Consider the following 17,176-nt stretch of genomic DNA (forward strand, 5'->3'; position numbering starts at 1 on the left):
TGCGGCTGACAGCTTGTTAGACAAAACAGCTATATTGGTAGAAGGGGTTATAAACACATCCAGGAAAATAGACATACCAATGGCTCCATTCAGGTTCTGGAAAATCTTAGATTTGTGGTCCAGAGTGATGCTGAACTTTTCCTGAGGGGAGGGGGAAAAAAAAATGTGTAAGTGAAGATAAGAGAGAAGGAAAGAGCGAGAACGAGAGATCGAGAGAGAGAGAAAAAGAGAGATCGAGAGAGAGAGAGAAAGAGAGATCGATCGAGAGATCGAGAGAGAGAAAGAAAGAGAGATCGAGAGAGAGATCGAGAGAGAGATCGAGAGAGAGAGAGAGAGAGAGAGAGAGATCGAGAGAGAGAGAGAGAGAGAGATCGAGATCGAGAGAGAGAGAGAGATCGAGAGAGAGAGAGAGAGAGAGATCGAGATCGAGAGAGAGAGAGATCGAGAGAGAGAGAGATCGAGAGAGAGAGAGATCGAGAGAGAGAGAGATCGAGAGAGAGAGAGATCGAGAGAGAGAGAGATCGAGAGAGAGATCGAGAGAGAGAGAGATCGAGAGATCGAGAGATCGAGAGATCGAGAGAGAGAGAGAGAGAGAGATCGAGAGAGAGAGAGAGAGATCGAGAGAGAGAGAGAGAGAGAGAGATCGAGAGATCGAGAGAGAGAGATCGAGAGATCGAGAGAGAGAGATCGAGAGAGAGAGATCGAGAGAGAGAGATCGAGAGAGATCGAGAGAGAGATCGAGAGAGATCTAGAGAGATCGAGAGAGAGAGAGGCAAGAGAAAGGGGGCGGTGTGAGAGGGCCAGTGAGCGAGAAAGAGAAAAGGGAGAAAGACAGAGATCGAGAGAGAAAAGAAAGACAGAGATCGAGAGAGAAAAAAAAGACAGAGATCGAGAGAGAAAAAAAAGACAGAGATCGAGAGAGAAAAAAAAGACAGAGATCGAGAGAGAAAAAAAAGACAGAGATCGAGAGAGAAAAAAAAGACAGAGATCGAGAGAGAAAAAAAAGACAGAGATCGAGAGAGAAAAAAAAGACAGAGATCGAGAGAGAAAAAAAAGACAGAGATCGAGAGAGAAAAAAAAGACAGAGATCGAGAGAGAAAAAAAAGACAGAGATCGAGAGAGAAAAAAAAGACAGAGATCGAGAGAGAAAAAAAAGACAGAGATCGAGAGAGAAAAAAAAGACAGAGATCGAGAGAGAAAAAAAAGACAGAGATCGAGAGAGAAAAAAAAGACAGAGATCGAGAGAGAAAAAAAAAGACAGAGATCGAGAGAGAAAAAAAAAGACAGAGATCGAGAGAGAAAAAAAAGACAGAGATCGAGAGAGAAAAAAAAGACAGAGATCGAGAGAGAAAAAAAAAGACAGAGATCGAGAGAGAAAAAAAAGACAGAGATCGAGAGAGAAAAAAAAGACAGAGATCGAGAGAGAAAAAGACAGAGATCGAGAGAGAAAGACAGAGCGGGCAAAGTAGTGGGAAGAGTGCACACGAGACAGACAGAAGAACTGGAGATAGACAGATAGAGAGAAGGAGGGGGGGAGAGAAAGAAGGAGAGAGTAAGCAACAAAAAGGAAAGCGAGAAAGACGAAAAGGGAGGAAAAAAGGGGAGAGAGAGGAAGAAGGGGAGGCGTGAAGGAAGAGATGGCGCTGTCAGTCACAGAACTCACCCGCAGCTCCTCGTCCAGATAGACCTTGGTGTAGAATAACTGGTCATCATCATCATCCTTAAACTTCCACAGCTGGACTATGTCATACAGCTGAGGAGCATAACCGATAAACCCTGTGTCGGGAGAAGAAAGCAGACATAAAAGGGGGATTCTAAACATACGGGGGGTATAGAAGCGAAAAGACATAGTAGAACCTTTTACAAGGGATTATTGTGATACATACACTAGTTGAAGTCTTTGTGGACGAAACGCATTTGGGCGTCTACAAGTCCATGCCCTGTCATTGCGCCTTCTGATTTTTCCAGGTGATCACGTTTTTGCAGATGATATCTCATTGATGCTCATTTACTCAGCATTGTTTTCTACTTTTAAAAAATTTATCAAAACTGTTTTACACTATGTGGAGGCGCTTTCTTTTTTTTCATAAAACGTTGGAGCCAGTAATTCATCAAGAGATTTACTTGGTAAGAGTTGCAGTGTCAAAACCCCTTTATGCCGCGTGCACACGACCGGTTTTCCCATCGGAATAAACTCCGAAGGTTTTTCTGATAGAGTTCCGCTGAAACTGTGTTGCATACACACGATCACACCAAAGTCCGATCGTTAAGAACGCAGTGACATACAACATGTACGACGGGACTAGAAAAAAAGGACGTTTAATAGCCAGTAGCCATAGCTTCCGTCTCGTACTTGCTTCAGAGCATGCGCCATTTTTGGTCCCTCGGAATCGCATACAGACGAGCGGTTTTCCCGATACGAATTGGTTCAGTCGGAAATATTTAAAACAGGTTCTATTCCTAGGTCCGTCAGAATTTTCTTTAAAAAAAAAAAAAAAAAAAAGTCAGATGAGGCATACACACACACACACAAACGGAATATACGATGAAAAGCTTCCGTCTGACGTTTTCTGTCAGACATTCCGCTCGTGTATATGCAGCATAAGAGATCCTTTTCCTGACCACCATTCTGTTGCTTGCAGTTCTATGCTTGTTTGACTCAGTCAAGTCTACGTATTCTGGTAAGACTGTTTAATCTCTCTTCTGGGTGGTGGATGCCCACGTTACGGCGATTCCTTGAGTGGACATGGATTGCTTTCTTGAATACTTTTGAAAAACAGACATTGCCTTCTATCTATATCTGGACTGTTCCACAACAGGGTGGCTAATCCTAATATTCAGTTATGCCTTCTTGCAGAAGGTTCTTCTTCTGAATTTATTGCACTTTATTTGTATGGTGTTATTATTCATAGATGGAAGAAATAAAGAAGAAAGAAGAAGGAAGGAAGAAAGAAGAAATAAAGAAGGAAGAAAGAAGAAATAAAGAAGGAAGAAAGAAGAAATAAAGAAGGAAGAAAAAAGAAATAAAGAAGGAAGAAAGAAGAAAGAAATAAAGAAGGAAGAAAGAAGGAAGAAGAAGAAAAAGGAAGAAGAAGAAAAAGGAAGAAGAAGAAAAAGGAAGAAGAAGAAAAAGGAAGAAGAAGAAAAAGGAAGAAGAAGAAAAAAGAAGAAGAAAAAGGAAGACAGGAAGAAGAAAGGAAGAAGAAAGAAGGAAGGAAGATGGAAGATGGATTCATAATTGGCTATATATTCTTAGCGCTGCATTCTGTCACATAATACATTTTGCCTCTAAAAGGTTAGACAATAATATGGAAACACTACATGATTTGCAGGTGTGAAAGTGACAACATGTTTCATGGTAAAAGTGGAAGTGATATGACATCCTTTTGCTTCCGATGTGTGATGAGACACCGAGCTAACAGGTGGGAATCCTCACTTTGTTCATTCATTGTGTGCGCTGCTAGTAATACGGAGTCATGTCAGAGCTTACTGTGCACAAAGAAGGCAAATTGTTGGTGCCGGCTTAGCTGGTGCCGGCTTAGCTGGTGCCTCTGTGACTGAAGTCGCCAATTTGAGGTGTTGCAAGGTACATCAAAGGTTATGACAGCATATAAAGTTTGAGAAAATGTCTATCGTCGTTGTGGACTATCAATGGAAGACTGTAATATGGTCCGATGAATCGAGCTTCACACTGTTCCCAACCAGCGGATGTGTTTTACGTGTAGCAAACGTAGCCCTAAGCTTTTCGATCAGGACCTTCTTGTGCCAACGGCAAAGCATGGTGTCGGCGCAATCATGGTTTGGGCAGCCATATCATGGCATTCTGCAGGTCCCATCATCACCTTGAAAGGTAGAGTCACTGCCAGCAACTATGTACAAATTTTAGCTGATCCTGTACAACACATGGTGGAGACATGGCTTCCCAAAGACATCTCCATTTACCACAGGGGTCTCAAACTGGTGGCCCTCCAGCTGCTGCCAAACTACAAGTCCCATGAGGCATTGCAAGGCTGACAGTTACAAGCATGACTCCCACAGGCAGAGGCATGATGGGACTTGTTTTGTAACAGCTGGAGGGCCGCCAGTTTGAGACCTCTGATTCACCAAGATGATAATGCTACAATTCACACAGCTGGTGTTGTCAACTGTGGTGATGATGAGCATGCAGATGAAGTCTGGCACCTTCCCTGGACGCCGCAGTCACCTGACCTAAATATCATAAAGCCATCATGGTCAATTTTGGAGAACAAGGTTTGGGCTCGTTTTCCACCTCCAGCATCTCTATGAGAACTCGAACAATGTTTGGATGAAGAGTGGTATCAGATTCCATTATCCACCATCCAAGACCTAAAATTGTCCATTCCCAGGAGAATTCAGGCCATCTTGGATGCCAAAAGGGGGTCCAACACCACATTAGGTATTGATTTCCTTCTTTTACCTGGTGTTTCCATAATTTTGTTATACCCCTTCATGTGTCTTGGGAAAGACAAGTGGACTCAGAAAGGAGGGCAGACATACGGGGGTGTAGAGATTGAAGTTGTATGAGGAATGGGTGAGATGAGAAGGATATGGAATAATCCAGAGGACAGGCAAACACAATGGGGTGTAAAGACTAAAGATGCATAAGAAATTAGTAGATGAGGAGGATCTGGTGGAATTAGGAGGGAGGGTAGACAAATAGGGTGTGTAAAGACTGGAAACAAATGTGAAATGGAGGAGAGGCGAGGGATCTGGTGGAATCAGGAGGAAGGACAGACACGTGGGGTGTACAGACTAAAGATGTATCAGGAATGGGGGAAGAGGAGAGGGATCTAGTGGAATCTGCAGACACACGGAGGGTGTAAAGACTAAAGCTGTATGTAGAATGGAGAAGATGAGAAACTTGGAGGAAAGACAACAGAAAACTTGCCTCCAGAGTTTAAGAAGCGTTTCCCGTTGTTGACAGCCGGATATTTCTCTGCCAGGGACCAGTCGGGCCAGCAGAAGCCCTCAGCGGAGAAGACCACCTTGTGGTCAAATTGTTGAAACTTCCAGAGCAGCTCGATGGGGCTCCCAGCCAGGACAACATCATAGCTGAAAAGCAGGAGACCAAAAGGGGGAAGATGTGATATATGTTCCATAATTGGGAATTGTTTAATGGGCAACGATTGAAATCCATCATCCTACCTGTCCACAAACATAATGATCAGATCCTCTTGATCGTGTACTTTTTCCAGCTCCTCCTTCAGCCATCGGACCTTCTGTCCTCCTCCCACAGTACGGGCCACATCGCCTCCTTTCCACTGCTGACCCAGACCCAGCGTCTACAGTGGTGACAACATAAAAGCATGAATCGAAGGGCGGGCCACCGCAACTTAACTAAAACAAAAGAGCTAGACACGTAATTGAAGTACTAAGGATTCTGCTATCCCCTCACATTTGCCAGCTTGTCCCTGCTGTCAAATTGACAGCCGGGAGTTGCTGTTTAAATAGAGCATCTATTCCAGATGCTGTCATTTATGAGATACAAAGCAACATTTAAAAAGATAGCCAAATTACCGTATATACTCGAGTATAGGCCGACCCGAATATAAGCCAAGGCCCCTAATTTACCACAAAAAAATGGGAAAACTTATTGACTCGTGTATAAGCCGAGGGTGAGACATGCCTGTCCAGCCCTGTGTGTCCAGCCCTGTGTGTCCCGAGCCTGCGTCACGAGCCTGCGTCCTTCTGCACATACGGCGGCCATGCCAGGATCGCCGCACCTCTTCTCGTCTGTGACAGACGGCGGCCATTCCACTGTTCAAAAGCCGCGCCTCCGTCTGTGATAGGCGGAACACTCAATTTCCCAGCAGTCTGTGTTCCGCCTATCACGGACATCCTCTCATCCTCGTCCGTAGTATGAGGATGAGCGGATGTCCGTGATAGGCGGACCACTGACTGCTGGGAAATTGAGTGTTCCGCCTATCACAGACAGGGAGGCGCGGCTTTTGAATAGTGGAATGGCCGCCGTCTGTCTGCTTGATACGCTGATCGGGTAGACAGACGGCGGTGACTCGAGTATAAGCCGAGGGGGGCACTTTCAGCCTCAAAAAAAAGAGGCTGAAAATCTCGGCTTATACTCGAGTATATACGGTATTTGAAATCAAACATTCTACCGGAAGGAAAAGAAACCACAAGTGGCATAGATGTCAAATGTCTGCCAACTTGTCCAGGAATGCGCAGTCCAGCAAACTCAGCCCAACAACTGACCATTTGATGCTATAGAAGTCTTCATTAAAGGCAACTTCTTAGCTTCTTTCATGACAGGTTCCCTTTCGGGAGTTATTCAAGGCAACAAGTGAATGAAAATATTGAACTTCTGCTACTCCAACAACTACTGTGATCGCTCTAAATTCAGAACGTTTGTTGTCAGTAACCCACTTAGGGGGGTTAAAAACAGCTGAACCATGTGTTTTTACTGCCCAAAACCACAAGTGTAAACAGGGCCTCAGGGGAGGGGTGTCAAACTGGTGGCCCTCCAAGGAGACGGTATCTTCCTCTCACCCGCACAGTGTAGTTGAAATGCCGGGCCGTCCTCAGGAATCGGTGATATCCTTCTGTTTCATCTGTGGCCACCGTCAACACCAGCAGGTTGTCTGAAAGCAAGCACATTATAGAATTACATTGTGAGAAAGCCTTTAAATACTAAATACTAGAGGTGGGGGGAGGTTACATTTTGTTTTCTCTCTTTTTTTAACCAACGTCTGCAGCAGCTTTACACACACTTCTGGCAACGTGCAAGTTTGAAAAGCCGCCTGTCTCAGAGCACCTTGCTACCAGATAACCTTTGTTTTAGGTTCCAAACCAGTGGTGGACCACCTTTCAGGATATGGATGGCCTTATCTGTCGATCTCAATCCCTCCCACCATATTACCTGGTCGCTGAGTAGAGCGGAGGGGAGAACAGTGAACCACCATTTACTGATTTACCAGCTAGCCAGAGCCTGGAAAAGTAGGGATGCACCGAATGGGTTTTTTGGTGCCGAAACCGATACCGAAAATGAAAAATACACTAGGCCGAAAACCGAAACCGATACCGAAACAGCACCGATACCGAAAATGACTGTTTTTAAAAAATATTTTTATACAGGAGGTGGTCAGAGACTGGGGACACGGTACAGGAGGTGGTCAGAGACTGGGGACACGGTACAGGAGGTGGTCAGAGACTGGGGACACGGTACAGGAGGTGGTCAGAGACTGGGGACACGGTACAGGAGGTGGTCAGAGACTGGGGACACGGTACAGGAGGTGGTCAGAGACTGGGGACACGGTACAGGAGGTGGTCAGAGACTGGGGACACGGTACAGGAGGTGGTCAGAGACTGGGGACACGGTACAGGAGGTGGTCAGAGACTGGGGACACGGTACAGGAGATGGTCAGAGACTGGGGACACGGTACAGGAGATGGTCAGAGACTGGGGACACGGTACAGGAGATGGTCAGAGACTGGGGACACGGTACAGGAGATGGTCAGAGACTGGGGATGTGGTACAGGAGATGGTCAGACTGGGGACATGGTACAGGAGATGGTCAGAGACAGAGGACGTGGTACAGGAGGCATCCCCCATTGCAGCCAGTGTGTCCCCATTGCAGCCAGTGTGTCCCCATTGCAGCCAGTGTGTCCCCATTGCAGCCAGTGTGTCCCCATTGCAGCCAGTGTGTCCCCATTGCAGCCAGCCTGTGCACTGTGTGCAGGGAAGAGAGCCGCCTCCGCCGCCTGTTTGATAACAGCGCCGGGAACATCACAGCTTTCAGTTCAATAGCTGTGTGTTCCCGGCCGTGCGCCGTCACACGCAGCCCCTCCCCCTTGTCCGGGCACTTTGATAGACAGATCATCCGTCCAATCCTGCGGATGATCTGTCTATCTAAGTGCCCGGACAAGGGGGAGGGGCTGCGTGTGACGGCGCAAGGCCGGGAACACACAGCAATTGAAATGAAAGCTGTGATGTTCCCGGCGCTGTTATCAAAAAGGCGGCGGAGGTGGCTCTCCTGCGCTATGATGGGCGTCACCAGGGGCGGGGGCGGAGCCCCGCCCCCCACCCAGGCCACGCCCCATTTTCGGCTCTATTATCGGCCGTTTTTCTCTTCCGGCAAATTGCCGAAAAGGGCATTTTCGGACGATATGTTTCGGCGGCCGAAATTTCGGTGCATCACTATGGAAAAGAGTTGCAATGCATCACTTTCTGCCCCAGGTAGGGCTGTTCTAATAGCATTGTGTTGCCCTAGGCAAAGTAATGAACTAAAAAAAATAAAAATAAAAAAAATATAATAATTCATGCTGATCTCCACTGCGTTATAGTGCACCAAACTCACCAGATCAAAATGTGCCCGACACCTGTGCTCCAAACTCACCAGATCAAATGGCGCAGGAGTAGGGTTGCCACCTCATCCCTTTAAACCTGAACACATATGAATTACGCAGGTTCTGAGGCTAATTGAATGCAGATAGGACACCAAGTGAGTTTTTATTATCACCTTAATCAGCCTCAGAACCCGTTTAACTAACTAATGTGTTTAGTTTTAAAGGGATGAGGGGCAACGCGGCATGGCAGACGGCCAGGGGTGGCAGAGACAGCCAGGGGAGGCAGGCGCGGGGCGGCAGAGACGGCCAGGGGAGGCAGGCGCGGGGCGGCAGAGACGGCCAGGGGAGGCAGGCGCGGGGCGGCAGAGACGGCCAGAGGTGGGGCGGCAGAGGCAGCAGGCGCAGGGTGGCCAGGGGCGGCAGAGACTGCTAGAAGTCACTGCTATAACAGGGTAATTGGGAAACACAGATTAGTGTCTGAAGGGGCTCCAAAGGACACACAAACACTTTTTCCAGGACTGAGGGGGGGGGGGGGGGGGGGCGCCTAAACACGTCTTTAAAGCAGGTTCATGGAAGGCACTTGCATAAAACTGGCGGGTGAGAGACACGGCTCTAACACCTTCAGCACCCTAGCCATTTGGATTGAATACATAATGAGGATAATACTAGTTCACACTTATGAACGTTTAAAAATGTGAGAGTGTCTGAAGTGGTTTTGGTAAAAACATAAAATTGTTTTATGTCAGAAATGAAGAAGAGGGGGCGTCATTCTAAAGCCTCATACACACGGTCGGACTTTGTACAAACTTTTCCGTGGACTTTTGTACAAAGGGCGTGGTCCACAAGTTTGTATTGCATACACACGGTCTGACTTTTTGACAACAAACACGAACGTAGTGACGTCACAACGTACTGACGCCACTTCAAAAGAGGACGTTCAATGACTCCAGCGCCACCTTTGGTCAACTTCTGTATTGTAGTCTGATCTTTTGCATTGGTTCTGAGCATGCGTGTTTGTACCTTGTACAAAAGTCCGATGCTTTTGCGTACACACGGTCGGACTTTGCTCCATCGGACTTTTGTTGCCAGAAAGTTTGTCCGTTCGCACAGCCAACAAAAGTCAGATGAAAACAGAAAAAGTTTGTCCGATGGAGCGTACACACAGTCGGATGTTGCTCCAAAACAGCTAATTTGCATGTTTGTTGTCAAAAAGTCCGACCGTGTGTACGGGCCTTAATCTGGAGCATAAAACAAAAAAGGTTATTTGCTAACAAAGTGCTCTGTGACCCGACTCTGGAGTATGATGATCACATTTGATCTGGTGAGTGTGTGGCGCACAGGTGATGGTCAAGCACATTAGTGGGAAGACACGGAATATTGGAAAAAAAAATAAATAAATAAAGAATTCGGGAATTTACATGTATAAAACCTTTTTTGTTCTTTAGCCCTGGTTGACGCTAGTGTGGCACGTTTGTGCACACACATCGCAGGTACGGTCATTTCAATGGGCTGCTGTATCCACAAGAAATGTGGGGAAAGAAGGCTCCGACCGTCTTACTTAAAAATCACACAGCACCCAACCTGCTGCACCACGTGGTTTGGCGAGCGCAAAAATCACAAGACGGATGCCAACGTATGGGAGTGCCAATAGGAATCAATGTGCGTCTGTGCAGGGTGGGAACGAAGGCGATTATGCACGTGTTTTAGGCACACGCAAGTGTGAACCCGTCCTTACAGAGAATTCGATTCCATATGATGTCAGTGTTTTGCTTACTCAGTGTTTGTACTTTTTATTTTTATTTTTTTATTTTTTTTATTGTTATTAGTGCACAACTGTTATTAATTGATACATGGATGGCACAGTCTGTAGGTATTTAGAGCAAGTTTATAGAATCAGTATTGCACTTTAATCACTTGAACCATTATATCGATTTACACGCACATGACATTTAATGGCATCCCAGTCTTAGTCCGTAGGGTTCAGTATTGAGTTGGCCCACCCTTTGCAGCTTTAACAGCTTCACCTCTTCTGGGAAGGCCGTCCACAAGGTTTAGGAGTGTGTCTATGGGAATGTTTGACCATTCTTCCAGAAGCGCATTTGTGAGGTCAGGCACTGATGTTGGATGAGAAGACCTGGCTCGCAGTCTGCGCTCTAATTTATCCCAAAGGTGTTTTATCGGGTTGAGGTGCAGTTCAGTCAACTTCCTCCACCCCAAACTCGCTCATCCATGTCTTTATGGACCTTGCTTTGTGCACTGGTCCAAATCATTTGGTGAAGGGGGGATTATGGTGTGGGGGTTACTTTTCAGGGGTTGGGCTTGGCCCCTTAGTTCCAGTGAAGGCATCAGCAAAAGACATTTTGGACAATTTTATGACGTCGACTTTCTGGGAACAGTTTGGGGATTTTGGGGATGTCCCCTTCCTGTTCCAACATGACTGAACACTAGTGCACAAAGCACAGTCCATAAAGACAGAGAAGCAAGTTTGGGGTGGAAGAACTTGACTGGCCTGCACAGAGCCCTGACTTCAACCCAATCTACAGTGGAACCTTGGTTAATGAGTAACGTGTTAACGAGCATCTTGAAAGACTAGCAACTTTTTTTTTTTTTTTTTTAATCCTGACTCGGTTTGAGAGTGTTGTCTCGCAACACGAGCAGAATTCAAGCTAATGGGGTGTGCAGTAGCGCATTTGGCCAGAGGTTCGGGGACACTGGTGACACTCGGAGAGGTTCAGAGCAGTTTGGAAACACTTGGAAATACTCTGCTCGAGTGTTTGAGCCTTTCTAAGGGTTTCCGAGTTCAGCCGAGCTGTCCCCGAGTATTTGAGGCTCTCCGGCACCCCCCACCTCTGGCCAGATGTGGCATTGCATGCAATAGAAGTCAATGCGGAAAGAATTATCTTTGTTTCCATCGACTTCTATGGGGGAACTCGTTTTGATATGCAAGTGCTTTGGATTAGAAGCATTCTCCTGGAACGGATTATGCTCGTAATCCAAGGTTCCTCTGTAATTCGTCCCAAAAGGTGTTCTACTGAGGTTGAGGTCAGAAGTGCAGGCAAGTCAAGTTCTTCCACCCCAAACTCCCTTATCCATGTCTTTATGGAAATTGCTTTGTCATGTTGGAACAGGAAGGGGCCATCCCCAAACTGCTCGTCATGATGGAACAGAAAGGGGCCATCCCCAAACTGCTCGTCATGATGGAACAGAAAGGGGCCATCCCCAAACTGCTCGTCATGATGGAACAGAAAGGGGCCATCCCCAAACTGCTCGTCATGATGGAACAGAAAGGGGCCATCCCCAAACTGCTCGTCATGATGGAACAGAAAGGGGCCATCCCCAAACTGCTCGTCATGATGGAACAGAAAGGGGCCTTCCCCAAACTGCTCGTCATGATGGAACAGAAAGGGCCATCCCCAAACTGCTCGTCTATGATGGAACAGAAAGGGGGCCATCCCCAAACTGCTCGTCATGATGGAACAGAAAGGGGCCATCCCCAAACTGCTCGTCATGATGGAACAGAAAGGGGCCATCCCCAAACTGCTCGTCATGATGGAACAGAAAGGGGCCTTCCCCAAACTGCTCGTCATGATGGAACAGAAAGGGGCATCCCCAAACTGCTCGTCATGATGGAACAGAAAGGGGCCATCCCCAAACTGCTCGTCATGATGGAACAGAAAGGGGCCATCCCCAAACTGCTCGTCATGATGGAACAGAAAGGGGCCATCCCCAAACTGCTCGTCATGATGGAACAGAAAGGGGCCTTCCCCAAACTGCTCGTCATGATGAAACAGAAAGGGGCCATCCCCAAACTGCTCGTCATGATGGAACAGAAAGGGGCCATCCCCAAACTGCTCGTCATGATGGAACAGAAAGGGGCCATCCCCAAACTGCTCGTCATGATGGAACAGAAAGGGGCCATCCCCAAACTGCTCGTCATGATGGAACAGAAAGGGGCCATCCCCAAACTGCTCGTCATGATGGAACAGAAAGGGGCCATCCCCAAACTGTACCCACAAAGTTGGGAGCATGAAATTGTGCAAAATGTCTTGGTATGCCGACACCTTAAGAGTTCTCTTCACTGAAACCAAGGGGCCGAGCCAGGTCTTCTCGTCCAACATTAGTGCCTGACCTCACAAAATGTTCTTCTGGAAGAATGGTCAGACATTCCCATAGACACACTCCTAAATCTTACAGACAGCCTTCCCCCCCAGAACAGTTGAAGACGTTAAAGCTGCAAAGGTGGGCCAACTCAATACTGAACCCTACGGATTAAGACTGGGATGCCATTAAAGTTCATGTGTGTGTAAAGGCAGGTGTGTGCGCGTGTATACATACATTTGGGGTGGAAAAGGTCCAACGCTATGGAAAACTGAACAAATTCCCAGCACATGTGACCACGTCCTCTCCTTCCAAATAAAAAAAAAAAAAAAAAAAAAAGTTAAGGAAGAGGAGTGAGTGAAAGGTCTGGACTTGGGCCATCAAGTCTATGTGAGCCGGACCTCGGGGAAATCCAGTAACATCTGTTGTGAGAGGATCCATTTTTCTTGTATCAGCGTTTCTGTTGGCCGGAGAAGCATTGTCTCCTGGGGCTGTTCTGCAATTCTACAACATTTGTACAAAAAAAAAAAAAAATGTTCCAAGTGAAAATAAAACCTCTAATAATACGGCGAAGGTAGAAAACGGGAAGCGGCGGCGGTTTTGTGCTCCCCCACCACCACATTGGTTCAGTTACAGTCAAACCACATCAAACCAAATGAATTTTTTTACTAAGCCTTAACTTTTCATCTTATATTCCGTCTTCCCACGGTTCCTCCCTCCCCCTCTGTGCCCCTCTATGCAATGCAGGCAGGTCACGGCTGGTGGGAGGAGCTGGCAGGGTGCCGTGCATAGCTTCCAGGAAAACATTGCAGCCTCCTGCCTCACTACTCCTTTAAAAGCCCTCAGATCTGATGCAAGCAAGTGGGTTGGCTCTTAGAAAGGAATTATGCAAATATTAAAATGCCTTAATAGGGGGCGGGATGATGTCAGTCTGGAAGAGTGGGCGTTCCTGGGCAGGCTGAATTTGCATGTGGTAACGCCCACATTTGATGCCGAGCCTCTATGGATTAAAAGAACTGAAATCGAATCAATGAAAGGGGTGGGCCGGGGACAGGGAGGTTAGATGTCTTCAGATCCCAATATCCCCTGCCAACCTGCAACACGGGGGGGGGGGGGGCGGGCTCCACTGCCAACCTGCAACACGGGGGGCTACCTTGCCAACCTGCAGGGGAGCCCCCCCCATGTTGCAGATTGGCAGGGATATTGGCTCCCCTGCCAACCTGCAACACGGGGGGGGGGGGGGGGGGGGGGCGCCTCCCCTGCCAACCTGCAACCGGGGGGGGCGCCTCCCCTGCCAACCTGCAACACGGGGGGGGCGCCTCCCCTGCCAACCTGCAACACGGGGGGGGCGCCTCCCCTGCCAACCTGCAACACGGGGGGGGCTCCCCTGCCAACCTGCAACACGGGGGGGGGCGCCTCCCCTGCCAACCTGCAACACGGGGGGGGCGCCTCCCCTGCCAACCTGCAACACGGGGGGGGCGCCTCCCCTGCCAACCTGCAACACGGGGGGGGCGCCTCCCCTGCCAACCTGCAACACGGGGGGGGGCCTCCCCTGCCAACCTGCAACACGGGGGGGCGCCTCCCTGCCAACCTGCAACACGGGGGGGGCGCCTCCCTGCCAACCTGCAACACGGGGGGGGGCCTCCCCCTGCCAACCTGCAACACGGGGGCCTCCCCTGCCAACCTGAAACACTGGGAGGGGCCTCCCCTGCCAACCTGAAACACTGGGGAGGGGGGCCTCCCCTGCCAACCTGAAACACTGGGGAGGGGGGCCTCCCCTGCCAACCTGAAACACTGGGGAGGGGGGCCTCCCCTGCCAACCTGAAACACTGGGGAGGGGGGCTCCCCTGCCAACCTGAAACACTGGGGAGGGGGGCCTCCCCTGCCAACCTGAAACACTGGGGAGGGGGGCCTCCCCTGCCAACCTGAAACACTGGGGAGGGGGCCTCCTCTGCCAACCTGCAACACTGGGGAGGGGGCCTCCCCTGCCAACCTGCAACACTGGGGAGGGGGGCCTCCCCTGCCAACCTGCAACACTGGGGAGGGGGGCCTCCCCTGCCAACCTGCAACACTGGGGAGGGGGGCCTCCCCTGCCAACCTGCAACACTGGGGAGGGGGGCCTCCCCTGCCAACCTGCAACACTGGGGAGGGGGGCCTCCCCTGCCAACCTGCAACACTGGGGAGGGGGGCCTCCCCTGCCAACTGCAACACTGGGGAGGGGGGCCTCCCCTGCCAACCTGCAACACTGGGGAGGGGGGCCTCCCCTGCCAACCTTGCAACACTGGGGAGGAGGGCCTCCCCTGCCAACCTGCAACACTGGGGAGGGGGGCCTCCCTGCCAACCTGCACACGGGGAGGCCTCCCCTGCAGGAGGGAGCCGCCCCCCCCCCCCCGTGTTGCAGATTGGCAGGGGAGCCCCCCATGTTTCAGATTGGCAGGAAGACAGGCTCCCCTGCCAGTGTTGCAGATTGGCTCCCCGCCAACCTGCAACACGGGGCGAGGCTCCTCAAGTTAAATGTAGTGCGGGCAGACAAGGTCTTATACTTTTTTTTGGAAACAACTTTGCAACTTTAGTGCAGGTGTCAAATGTTTTCTTCATCATGATGCGTGCATAAAAAAAAAAAATAAAAAAAAAAAAAATTAAATTTGTGAAAAAGCACAGGTCAACTTTTATACAAACTTTCACCAACCACCCCAAGTTATCATACAAGAAAAAAAAAAAAAAAGTAGATATATATTTCAGCTTAACAGAGGTGGCTTTATTTGTTTTCTATTTTGCAGGTGCCCAATAAAATTCCCTGGACCCGGAGAATGGGTACCCTATCACTGCCATATTTCCCAGGCTCCGTTGTCCCCCCTGCGGGGTTCAGGTGTGGCACTCAATAGAGGCGAGTGTCTGTGTTTAGTGGTCTCCCCCTTACCTAATATCCAATGAGGACTAGGAGGAGAGATTACAGAGACTGGGTGGTGACATCACCCATAAATTTACTATGAGTCATCCGCTGCCTCTCCTCTTCACTGAAGCCGGCACTGCCACCCAAACATGTGACCGGACCAGAGCGACTTGAGAATTAGGTAAGTACAGACTGCTTTCCTTTTAACCACTTGCCGACCAGCCGTCATTAAACGACGGCAAGTCAGCTCGTTCCCGCAAATCGATGTACCGCTACAGCTGTCCCTTTAATGGCTATAGCAGGTGCACCCCCCCCCCCCACGCTGCACTGCGGGGGAGCTGATGTGTGTGACCGGTGGCTGCGATGTCCGCCGACCACCCGCGATCAATCCACAGACAGCCAGAATGGGGATCCGCCAATGTAAACAAACAGATCCCCCGTTCTGACAGAGGAGTTAGAGAGAGATCTGCTGTTCCTAGTGATCAGGAACAGCGATCGGTCTCCTCCTCCAGTCAGTCCCATCCCCCCCCCCAGTTAGAAACACCTCCCAGGGAACACAACGCCTTGATTGCCCCCCTAGTGTTAAACCCCCTTCCCTGCCAGTGACATTTATACAGTTGATCAGTGCATTTTTATTGCACTAATTGCTGTATAAATGTCACTGGTCCCAAAAAAGCTGTCAAAAGTGTCCGATCTGTCTGCCACAATGTCGTAGTCCCACAAAAAATATAAAAAAAATAAAAAAATATATATATTAATAATAATAATAAATAATAATAATAAAAATGCCATGAACCAATCCCCTATTTTGTAGACGCTATGGGGGTTATTTACGAAAGGCAAATCCACTTTGCACTTAAAGTGCACTTGGAAGTGCAGTCGCTCTAAATCTAAGGGGTAGATCTGAAATGAGGGGGAAGCTCTGCTGATTTTATCATCCAATCATGCGCAAACTAAAATGTTGTTTTTTATTTTCCTTGCACGTCCCCCTCAGATCTACAGCGACTTTACTTCCAAGTGCACTTGCGGTGCAAAGTGGATATTCCTTTAGTAAATAACCCCCTATAACTTTTGCACAATCCAATCAATATACGCTTATTGCGGAAATTTTTTTTACCAAAAATATGTAGAAGACATATGGGCCTATGATAAAGAAATTTTTTTTTTGCTATTAAACCATTAAAAAATAACTTTTTTTTTTCCAAAATTGTCGCTTTTTTTGTTTATAGCGCTAAAAATCCCCCCCCCCCCCCCCAAAAAAAAATAAAAAACGCAGAGGTGACCAAATACCACCAAAAGAAAGCTCTATGGGGGGGGGTGGAGGATGTAAATTATGTTTGGGTACAACGCCGCACATCTATCTTGGAAAACGAGGAGGACCGTCCTGTGGCATTATATGGGAGACAATGACCAACCATAGGAGGACCATTCAACAAGTTTCTATTTTGATGTTTTTGACTAATTTACGGTGAGTGTTTTTGCCGAAACTGTTCCTGAAGAAGCCAGGAGCGTTTAAAAATTACAGTAACTCGCCGTGCTCCACTAAAGGGGAGCCACCGAGAAGCTGTGTTCAAGAAGTACTAGATGGTTTTGGTTAGGGTTGTCCCGATACCACTTTTTTAAGACAGAGTACAAGTAACAATACTTTCTCTCTCCCCCCCCCCCCCCCAAGTACTCGCCGATACCGATTACCAATACTTTTTTTTTTTATGTCATTTGAAAGTTTTTAAAGCACAATACAGATTAGGTGGCACTGATGAGCACTGACAGATGGCACCGATAGATGGCATTGATAGATGGCGCTGACAGGTGTCTAGCAGTGATGAGCGGCACTTACGGGCATTGGGCACTGATAGGTGGCATT

At 48.4% G+C, this 17,176-nt stretch overlaps 1 protein-coding gene across 1 annotated transcript in view; it reads right to left on the minus strand.

Moving 5' to 3' along the window:
- The window catches only part of PLOD3 (procollagen-lysine,2-oxoglutarate 5-dioxygenase 3), a 52,780-nt gene that overhangs the window by 20,045 nt on the left and 15,559 nt on the right, over nucleotides 1-17,176 (minus strand). The window contains exons 2-6 of the mRNA XM_077470835.1: nucleotides 6,526-6,617; nucleotides 5,167-5,303; nucleotides 4,910-5,073; nucleotides 1,664-1,776; nucleotides 78-141 (exon numbers count right to left, since the gene is read on the minus strand). Coding sequence (XP_077326961.1) covers nucleotides 78-141; nucleotides 1,664-1,776; nucleotides 4,910-5,073; nucleotides 5,167-5,303; nucleotides 6,526-6,617 — 570 coding nt within the window. The remainder of the gene's footprint in view (nucleotides 1-77; nucleotides 142-1,663; nucleotides 1,777-4,909; nucleotides 5,074-5,166; nucleotides 5,304-6,525; nucleotides 6,618-17,176) is intronic.

Source organism: Lithobates pipiens, unplaced genomic scaffold (genome assembly GCF_037356315.1).
Source record: "Lithobates pipiens isolate NorthernLeopardFrog02 unplaced genomic scaffold, aLitPip1_a1.2 Scaffold_8, whole genome shotgun sequence".
Taxonomy (NCBI): Eukaryota; Metazoa; Chordata; class Amphibia; order Anura; family Ranidae; genus Lithobates; species Lithobates pipiens.